The 10,687-nt window shown below is 41.8% G+C and overlaps 1 protein-coding gene across 11 annotated transcripts in view; it reads left to right on the top strand.

Moving 5' to 3' along the window:
- Window positions 1-10,687, top strand: part of LOC100540211 (phosphatidylinositol 3,4,5-trisphosphate 3-phosphatase TPTE2-like) — a 16,841-nt gene that overhangs the window by 189 nt on the left and 5,965 nt on the right. The window contains exons 1-13 of one of the 11 annotated variants that reach the window (XM_010728765.2): window positions 45-111; window positions 586-654; window positions 2,427-2,504; window positions 3,964-4,011; window positions 4,677-4,838; window positions 5,160-5,279; window positions 6,980-7,079; window positions 7,855-7,918; window positions 8,356-8,420; window positions 8,903-8,963; window positions 9,184-9,265; window positions 9,347-9,435; window positions 10,623-10,684. In XM_010728765.2, the coding sequence (XP_010727067.1) occupies window positions 605-654; window positions 2,427-2,504; window positions 3,964-4,011; window positions 4,677-4,838; window positions 5,160-5,279; window positions 6,980-7,079; window positions 7,855-7,918; window positions 8,356-8,420; window positions 8,903-8,963; window positions 9,184-9,265; window positions 9,347-9,435; window positions 10,623-10,684 (981 nt within the window). In that variant the 5' untranslated portion in view covers window positions 45-111; window positions 586-604. The other 10 variants (XM_010728763.3, XM_010728764.2, XM_010728761.3 and 7 more) reach the window with 10 other exon arrangements.

Below are 10,687 nucleotides of genomic sequence, written 5' to 3'. Positions count from 1 at the left end.
ACTCGACTTTGAGCTCGGAGGCGGGTGGCCGTGCTGAAGTGAGGGCGCTCGGGGAAGTTCCCGGGCAGGCCCCGCCGGAGGTGGCCGGGGCTACGGCTGGCGACGACCGGGGTTCGGCCCGCGGGGCTTTACTGGGCGGGGAGTGCCGGGGGCTGACCGGGGCCGGCCAACAGCCCGCCTGGGAGGCGCCTCTCTCCTTAGCCCGGCGGGTGAGGCTGTGCCGGGCGGGGCTTCGCAGCCCGGGATCGGACGAGCTGGGTACAGCAGCCGGGGGTGAGGTGTGGGCATCCCGTGTGCGCTGCTACCCGAGTTCCTGGCTTTGCCAGCCGGAGCAGGGGACGGGTTGGAAGCGGGGAAAAGATCGTGCCGAGATAACAAAGCTGTCGTCTCTTGTGCGTGCTAGATGTGCTTGGTTGTGGTGCTGAGCGATGGCTCCTCTGTGCTTCCTCAGCTGTGAGGGAAGGGGCTTGAGGAGGGAGCACAGGCCCGCCCTCTCATAACGTATAGAACTAGTATAGGCAAAAATGTGACTACTCCTTGCTGCTTGTACTGCTATCTAACTGCATGTGCTTCTCTTAACGCCAGCAGAGCAAGAAAAACCACAATGACGACTGTGAGGTATGAACAGGGGTCAGAGCTCACTGAAGCTTCGAGGTGAGTGGAACTAACTGCACTGGTGCACGAGTTCAGAGCTGAAGTGTGCTGCATGCAGCCTTCTGCCTAGCATTCCTTACTTTGTTGAACGTGATGAAGAGGAGATATGCCGTATAAACTTCAAGCACTTCATGCACGGTCTCTGTTTTCTTCTTTTTCTTCCACCCTGAGAACAGTGCTTCTTGAGGAGTGATATCTCTGATAGGAATGTGCTTTTGTGCTGGGCTTCTTACAAGTAGTTGAGAACTGTAATGAGGAGGTACAACTATCCTGCCCTGGTTTGTTAAGTTGAGGGCAGTAAGTCTTGCTTTCTTCTAGCTTTTGGGAGCCACTGTCAAGTTGTTCTGTAGTTAGCATATTGCTCTGCTCTCCTTATAATCTTCCAGTCTGATGCTCACTCTAACTGTGAGCAGTTAGAAAAGCTCGTGTACTCTTTAGACAGTACATAAGTAGGAAATAGGTTGTAGTATGCCTTCATTTTCTTGTCTTCTTCCTTGTGTTTGAAGACTAGATGTAGGATCTTGTAGCAGAAAGCTTTTTCTAGTTTGGGCAACGGTTAGATGTAAAGTAAAGCTATCTGCTAGGGAAGCATTATTCAGATCTGAATTACTGTGTGAGAGCACAGTATAAATAGTGTCCTTGGGCTTGGCTTCTGTTTTTTTCTTATGTTAGCCCAAAACACTACTGTAGCTCTTTCTTATCTTATTTCTCTCAGAGTAGAGGATAAAAAGCTGGCTTTAAGTTCCCTTCACTTGTATACAAGTACAAGCAAGTGATCTGCAGCAGGAGTGCTATTGCAGCAGTAACATCCTAAAAAGTGTTTCAGCCCACGCTAAGCAGATAACTCTGAAGTGAATGTCCTGTGAGAACAGCTGGGAAACAGAGCTGAATGGTCACATATCTCCAGAGCCTTGCTTCAGTTTTAGGAACAGAGCAAGCTTGCCAGTATCTGGAGATACTGGAGCTGGGAAATTACCATGCATATGGTTGCTTCTGTGTGAGTACAGTGATGCCAGAGACAGAGCCACAGCAAACACTGTGGCTGTGCTATTATACAATACACTATTTCTGTGCAGTAAGTTAAAAATGCAAATTGTTGGATTTGACTATTACGTTTGACTTTCTATGAAGTCATCTTGTGGTATTCAAAGCATTTCAGGTGGCAAAACAAAATCCTGATTTTTAGGAGACTCTTCTGAGGAAGTTATGGTGAGCAGCAATTGCAAAAGTTTTCAGCTGCTGCTGCTGCCCTGGTCTTCCAGTTTCCGGTCTGGTATCCTGCTCAGCACAAAAACATTGCTGTGCTATGGTTTCTCCTAGCAAGTGTTTTATGAACAAGTACTTTACTGTAGTAGTGTTGATGTTTTGTTTTTGTTTTTTTTTTTTTCCACTTGAATTTTGCACATGCATGTTTCCAGCACTTCCAGAGTCTGGACTTGTCTCAAGTTCTTGACAGACTTTTGGATGCTTTACTTCAAAGTCCTTTATCTTATTACTTAAAATATCTTCCCTTCCTTCCCCGAAAGAGAACTTTGGTAGATGGATAGTTAAGTGGAACTAGGTCAATGCAAACCAAAGGCTTCTGTTGTGCCAACATATGGAAAGCCTTTCTTCCCCTAGTACTACTACTGTGCTCTTGCCCAGGTTGCTCCTTGCTGCTCAGCTGACAGTAGTTAATGCTACTTTATCTGAAATAATGAAGGGTAGCAATATATGAAGTTGACATCTGTACTGGTATGTGATTTTTTTTTTTTGTGCTGTTCCTTTGCCAGCTCTCCAAAAGCAAATGAGCCCACGATAAAGATTGATGATGGTCGTGATGAGGATAATGAAGAGGACAGCTGTTCCAAGTAAGCTAATGAGACACTAAGTGCTTAGTTTACCCCCCCCCCCCCCAAAGTGAAAATGCCTGAGCCAAAATGAGAAGGCAGGTGGTGTGCTGAAGTTAGTGATAAGCCTTAATTATTTTGATACCAGTGCACTGATCTTATCCTGATCAGTACCTTGAAGCTGTACATCACTTGATACCAAGATTTGCTCTAATGTATAACTGCATGCAAGTTCAGGAAGCTTCTTAATACCTATGGAGATGAAAGCTCAGTTCACCAGTTAGCAACAAATCTGTCACAGAGTGGAAAATAGGTAGTTCAAACTGCACTGCATACATGTTCTCCCAAAAGAATTGGCTTGGGAGAGCACTGAGGAAATGCTGGTGAGAGAATCAGGTGAATGAGCATCTGGAGCAAATGGTAAGCATCATCAAGAATGAACTGTTTGAACCTGCTCATGATCAGTAAGAACAGTAAGATTAAACCTGTTGTCTCAGTTCCTCTCTCATTGTCTGAAATTGTATGAATTCAGGTCAAGGTGCTTAGAAGTGCATTTCATAAAGGCTTAAGCTAAATATGCAAGCAACTCTTGTGCCTTTAACTGATCCAAGATGTTTGTAGGCCAGATTAGAGTACCTTTTTAGTGCATCCAATAAAGGTGCTTGTCCTTGGGCTGTGGAAGCTGAAGTCTTCCTGTATACTATACCTATATCATAGGGTTAGCTGGACAAAGTCACAAAATAATGTAATTATTGTTTTCCTTGCATCCTGGGCATTCATCAGTGTGAGGAGAACCTTCCATATGCTACGTTGCCTTGAAAATAAGGCTTATTACTTCAGTTACAGTATTCAGTTTTCCCATCCATGTTAAGGATGCAGCACCTTTCCGTCTCAAAAGTGTAGCTGTTTACTTGTTCATATTTTGAACTTTAAACTTCATAATGAGGAGTATGGACTAAATCAGTATGCCCATCAAAATGCTTCCTCTTCACTTCAAAGATACTCAGCCTTGTCTTAAACTGGATAATGAAGTTAAGGTCTCTCACCAAGTGAAATGTAATGCTCAAACTACTTGTTTCCTTTAGGGTAGTTTTGATGAGATTGAGGTGCGATATAAATGACTGAGTTGATGAATGTTTCCTGTAACATTGGGTGTCTCCAATGGTGTGGGTGGTGATGGGGAGGTACAGTAACCATACATAACAGGACAAATAGGACAAATATGTGAACAATACTGACAAAATAGTACTTTTTTTTTTAAGGTTGTAGCTGATAAAATACCTCTTGTTTGAGTGATGAAAGATTTCTTTTTTTTCCAAGCACTGCCTTAATGTATTTGCTTCATGAATACAGCTGAATACTCTCTTATATCAATGACACAGTTCTGAAAATAAAAAAATGAACTTCAGTAACAGTGCTACTCTGGCTTAATCAGTAGCAAATTGTCACTTGTCTTGATGCTGATTCTCTTTTCTTGCAGTACCATTAGGAGAAAAATTTCCCCGTTTGTGATGTCATTTGGATTCAGGTAAAAGATTATGCTTGTAATGATGTGGGAAAGAGGGAAGTAGTTCTTTTTATTGTAGGAACTCTGATATTTGTTTGAGCTTCTGTCTGGGAAGTACTGAATCTACCTCCTCCAGCAAAGGGGAGGTTTCTTTGAGAAGGATGTCTTAAACAGGTGTCTGTGTTCTCCAAAGAGAATGGAGAGCTGGAATTGTGTTACTGTCATTTATTGGCATAAGAGTTCTTAATGTTGTACTAAAGCCTGTGGCAGCCAGTTGGTCTTCTGTATACAATCTAGGTGCTAAAAGAGGGTGAACCATTAAATATGGTTATTTCTCAGGGACTGCTCTTCCTTACAAGTGGGAGGGAAAGCGAGGAAGCTGGAAAGCAGCACTGATGCTTTTGTGCCTTAAAGCATTCAGGTTTCTATCATACATGGATAGATATGGGATTATTAATAACTACTGTTGAGTCTAAAAACATACAGTTCCATGTGGATGGTATATTCTGTGCAGATCACTTAAAAAATGCAATTTGAATCTCTCAGCTGTAACACAAGCAGCAGGACTCAATCTCTGTATAAGCTTAAAATAAAAACCTAGATTTGTAATCTCCAGTTTGTATATACCAGTAATTATTTGCTGTTTCTAAAGGTAACTTGTATATGTATATTTTTTTCCCTCACAGAGTATTTGGGATTGTGCTTATCATTGTGGACATCATAGTGGTGATTGTGGATCTGGCCATCAGTGAGAAGAAAAGAGGCATTAGAGAGATTCTTGAAGGTGTTTCCCTGGCTATAGCACTCTTCTTCCTCGTTGATGTTCTCATGAGAGTGTTTGTTGAAGGGTAAGACATAAGCAGGAAGAGCAATACTTCAAGCTTGGAACGATAGGCAGGTTGACTTCTCATAAAGAAGAGCCTCATCTTCTCTTGGCTGTGTTTGCTGGCTGTTACTGTTTCATAGGCTAATCTGTAGAATGCTTTTAAGTGCTTGGAAATGGCATTGGCTTTGCTATGACTGCTCTCATAATGGGTCTTTTGTGCTTAACTTTCTAAGAAAAGCTCTTTTTTTTTTAATAGAAGAATCTGTCCCTAGCTCTTCCCTTCCTGATCAGGGGAGTTTTTGTTACATCTGTAGAGGCATCTATCCAAAACTTTTTTTTCCAGCTTCAAGAACTATTTCCGGTCCAAACTGAATACTTTAGATGCACTCATAGTAGTGGGCACTCTGCTAATTAATATGACCTACTCCTTCTCTGACCTTGCTGCCACAGATCAGATGCCAAGGTAAGAATGGTATGACAGTGTTAAATGTGATCTTTCCATGATGGGCAACCAAGAATGTTTTTGGGCATATCTAGGCTAGATGAGTGCATGCAAGATGACAAATACGGCTGTGATAGTATTTCACAGTACAGAATTCAAAGCAAAGTCTTCCTATTCTTTAGGCTCACAGTTCTGTTGTATCTTGACCATGTCTCAAAGGCAGATATGATCCAAACATCTACTGGTGTAACTAAAAGTGAGTGGTGGGGGCAGAGGGCTGTTTCTGTGCTGTTCTATGCTGTTGTGGGTTGGTGTGCAAGTCCCTTGTATTCTGACTTGATGGAGCTTTTAGGACAAGCTCTGGTGCGACACAAAAAAAGTCATGCTGGGATATTCAGCTGGGACCTACTATCTCACCCATGCAACTCCTGAGCTCTCCATAAGACTTCTGTTGTTAAAAGCTTTTCAGTCCAGCTCAGATGCTGTAGACCTGGCCAAGTATCAAATTTTGAGATAATGGCCTTCCCACCTAATCCTCCAGTTGCTACCACACAATCAAACTAATTCCCAGTAGCTTACCTGAGCCTTTGTTGCTTTTCTTTCCTCGTGGTTCTTCCTTCAGATATGAACAGCATTCTTAAAATCTGTTCAGACTGTTTGGAGACTTGTTGTCACCCACAGAAAGCACTCAACTTGTTGCCTCTCTGGGCTGCCACTGAAATCTAACTTGTCATACATCACATCCTTCCATCAAGGGGTGTCTATTTCTAACCTGGTCTAGTTAGTGTGGATTGGAGCAAGTGTCTCTTGACCAATAAAAGGATGTCTGAGTTGGGTATCTACTTGCAAACTAATGCTTAACTAGCTGCCTTTGCAAAGGGCAGAGGGCAAATTCTTCATGCAAGCTGTGGTTCAAGCAGAGGAGAGGGGCTCTAGTGTCTTCAATCCAGTACTAGGTCATGTCCTTGTATGGCTTCTAGTTCCAGGGAATTCCTCTGAAACAATAGCAGAGTTATCTTGGACTAGAAGGGAGTTAGGGAGAAACTGAAACTTACCAAGCTTCTGGGGCAACTCTGTGTATTGACTTCCACAAGCTCTACGTTGGTAGAGAACTGTGGGTATTTACTGAATTTCTTACCTTAGGTATAACAGGACCTGAAACATGTATGTGCTCCTTAAAAATGTGTGCTCATGTATCTCCTTAAGAAACAAGTGCTAGTTTGCCCTTGTCCCTAAGGGTGCGCTGAAGCAACTCCCCCTGTTTCTGTAGAGTTACTCACATAAGCATCTTGCCTGATCCAAAGTTCAGTAGGAGTTCAAAGTTTCTCAACTAAATTTGTCAAATTGTTGACTGATTAAAGAAAACGTTTCTTATTGAAGAATGTCTAGCTTATTTAACTTCTTTTCAGCTTGTTTGTCAGGTGGCTGGTTCCACTTAAGTGTCAAGGGATAATTGGCAGTGTTAAGGGAATCTGTTGCTTGCTGAGTGGAGATAGCTGAGAAAGTTCCTAGAATAGACTATGGGATTTTCTAGTTCTGTTACTACTTCAGAATATGCATCCCTAGCACAATCAACAATAAAACTGTGGTACTCCAGGCCTTGGGTTTTTTACATGAAACAAAGCTTTTTTTTTTAATATTCTCTGAAACAGCTTTTAAATAATTTCGAGCTTTACATTTAGGCTCAAAACTTCTTTTTCCAATTAATCTCTTTCATTTAGAATGGTTACCCTCCTTCGAGTTCTGAGAATTGTCATCTTGATAAGAATATTTCGCCTGGCTTCACAGAAGAAACAACTTGAAGTGGTAACCAGAAGAATGGTAAGCTGGCCTAGTAGTATATCTAGGCAGCTGTTACTGTTCCTTTCTTCAGGCAACTGTCAAAAAATAGCAAGCAGCAAATCTGTCTACAGCATGTTGATCTGAAACTGATAACACAGCAGAAGCAACATGTCTGTTCTGTGTCCTTGATGGGGTATTGCAGTTCTGCCTTTGACTGCAGTAGAACTAGTAATTCTTGCCTCTAGTTGAGCAAGAATCTCCTTGACCTACAAAGGCAGGGTATCAGTGATTGTGACACTGTGGTGTGTCTTGATAATTGCTGGCTTGTGTGGTGCACGGACTGCAGGTCCCTCTTTGGCTGAGGAGAGGTTGGTAGAAAACAAAACAGCTCATCTGTTAGCTGCATTAAAGCCCTATCTGTTTTAAATGCCTCTTACTTAGTACTCAGGGTACTACAGTGGAATTTGGAGTTTTGAGTTCAACCCTTTACACAGCAGTAAATACCTAAATATTGTGCCCTAATCATTCTCTTCCTTTCATTCAGCTCCCAAACACTGAAGTAGCAAAGACCCATTCATGTGCTGTTCGTGGAGAATCTGCAGTGTTTTTTCACTTCTATACATCAAGGCAAAAATTACTTTAGGTAGTAGGAGATCACTCAAATAACACAATCCCAATGCTGTGAACTCTGCAAAAATAAAATGAGGTTCTGAAACATGACTTGGCTTCAGAGTCAGGGTTTGGTTTTTTTCCTACTAATAGACAACTGTTGATCTGTGTCATTCTCTTGAGAGACTGCTCCATTTTTTTACAGGTCTCTGAAAACAAAAGGCGTTACATGAAAGATGGCTTTGATCTGGATCTCACTTATGTTACTGGTTGGTAGAAATTCTATAACAACAGATGAAACTTCACAGCATGAAATTGGCTACTAACACTGAAGTAACTACTGCTTTCAAGGGTTAGCCTTCTGGGAGAGAGGTTTTATGTGCTATAGGTAGTGATAGCAGTTCTGAGGCCTGGGGAAGCTATGTAACTACTGCCTAACTTACTGGGGTGTTTTGTCCATGGTGGCTGGCACTTACTGGTAACTAATCCTTCAGAAAGGTCTATTAGCCTGCTCTAGCTGTGCTAACTATGGGAGTGGGGGAGAAAAACTCTTGGAAATGGTTAGAAATGGTTAGGTGCTTTTCCTAGTGTACTCATAGGGTAGGAATTGATTATTCCATGATGATCTCAGTCAAATTGTTCTTGGACTTTGGGGGGGGGTGGGCTGCCTCCATGTTGTTATTTCTGATTGCTGTTTTCTCCACAGATCGTGTTATTGCAATGTCTTTTCCATCTTCTGGGAAGCAGTCTTTCTATAGGAATCCTATAGAGGTAAGAATCTCTCATTACCAGGTTTAGTATTTCTAAATGCTCTTTCACTTCTAGGTGAACTAGAACTTGCATGTGAACTAACTTGTATGTGGGTTACACTATTGAATCCTAGTCCTGAGCTTGGCTGGTCAGGATGATTTTATAGTGATCTCCCCTGTGTTGTGTTGCTGTGTTTTAGTCTCAGATTTAGTCTCAGATAAGATGCATCTTGTAGTGTGAACAGACTGATGTTCTGATGTCTCTCCTCTTGAGGAATCTTTCAGTGAACCAAATAAATTCTCTCACAGATGATGTTTAAATGCTTATCATCCACTTAGAACTGTGCTGTCTGATACCTTCTACATAAATATGTAGAGTAAGGAATTGAATCACAGTCATGCTTTCTCAGAATTGAGACAGGAATTTGAACTATTGGGTTGATGGAAAGGCCTCTTCTTCAAGGACAAGAACACTAATTACTTTGAATTTTCTTGTTACTTCAGGAAGTTGCAAGGTTTTTGGACACCAAACATGCAGACCACTATAAAGTCTACAATCTCTGCAGTAAGTATGTTTTGTTGCTGACTATTGAAAGACTGCTAAAAAGAAAAGTATCACTTCAAGGTGTGGTGTTGATGCTATCAGATCTTCAGGAACTTAAAATCTATCAAAAGGACTTAAATGCTATTTTATGCTCAGATCAGCAGTCTTGTATCATAAGCTACTTTCACTGTTGCAAGCTTTTGTTGCTCTTCCTGGTGTAACACCAGCTCTTACTTTGTAGGTGAAAAAGGCTATGACCCTAAGTACTTCCACTACAGAGTAGAAAGGATCTTTATTGATGACCACAATGTTCCAGCATTACAGTGAGTCTTGTTAATGAGTGTTTGCACCAGCATAATTTTTCATGCTTTTGCTTTGTCTGCACTAATTTTCTTCTTATCTAGGGACATGCTGAAATTCACTACCAGTGTCAGCGAGTGGATGAATCAAGATGAGAAGAATATCATAGCAATTCACTGCAAAGGAGGCAAGGGTAAGGCTTCTTCTGCAATTTGTGGCATACACAGGTTGTACACATTCTTGTTAAACTGAAGTCTGATACTCTGAACCCATCTATTCTATGATTTAACTTGTCAGATTGTACAGGCACTGTGACTAGCAACAGTGTAATGCTGTTTAGTGTTGCACACCTGTTCTGAAGTAGTTTTAAGAGATCAGCTGCCATTTTATGGAGGGAGCTAACCTGAATTCTTCAATAAGTTCCTGCTGTCCTGACCATCCTGGTAGGAGGGACTGAGGACAGGGAGCTACTAACATTGCTACTAGCAATTGTTAAGTTGCTGCTTTAGCTTTGTGCCAGCCACTGATCCATACTGAGTATTTTGCACTGCAACATAACTTTGAGCTGCTGAATTTCTGTGGGGGGGTTGTCCAAAGTACTGCTGGATCCTTAAGACACATAAAGCATTGAGAGAGTACATGGTAGATTTGTGGGAACAGGTTCTGTGTGAGCTCCTGCATAAGATGACCTGTGGGTGCTATGTGTAATCTGTAGTAGTGCAGGAGCTGTTGAAGTACATTAGTAGCTGTGTGAACAAGCCCTGAAAGCTTCTGTCCCATTTTTAGACGCAGCATCAGGTGACTACAAATTCTGGTTCACTTGAACCAGATGTCTACAAAAGCCTTTTCTCCACAGCTGGAAACTTATCTTAGAAGGTTTAGTGAAACTGAATGCTGAACCTACCTGCAGGCCAAAACCAGCTTGAAGAACAAGGGTAGGGAGGGATGATGTGGCTTCAGGCTTGAATTTGAGACCAAGATTATACTGGAGACCATGTGCTAGTAGTCCTGGTGCTGCCTTAGTAGGGCTGAGGGAGGGAAAGATGGAGTGGAGAAGTTGACTTGAGACTCCAGCTGGCACTGACTGATGCTATAGTGTGACTTGGTAAGGTGTGCTTGACTCTCACCACTGCTAAATAGAGGATGCAGTTACTGACCAATTAAATACCTTAAATAATACCATAAAGAATTGCAGGGACTGCTTTCAGTAAGCAAGGTAACAAACTACAGTGTTTTATTCTTTTCAGAAATGCAGGTACTTGCTTACTTGTGTCCACTTATTTCCTGTTACCTCTATTTCAAGCTATGAATTCATTTCCACAAAACTAATTCTCAAACCTTTGAGCTCATATAACTCAGTTTCTCTTACTTCCAATACAGGTAGAACTGGAACAATGGTCTGTACTTGGCTTATACACAGTGACCAGTTTGAGAGTGCAAAGGTA

This window comes from Meleagris gallopavo, chromosome 1 (genome assembly GCF_000146605.3).
Source record: "Meleagris gallopavo isolate NT-WF06-2002-E0010 breed Aviagen turkey brand Nicholas breeding stock chromosome 1, Turkey_5.1, whole genome shotgun sequence".
Lineage (NCBI taxonomy): Eukaryota > Metazoa > Chordata > Aves > Galliformes > Phasianidae > Meleagris > Meleagris gallopavo.
The sequence above is the reverse complement of the archived record's forward strand: the minus strand, read 5'-3'. Positions and strand labels throughout refer to the sequence as shown.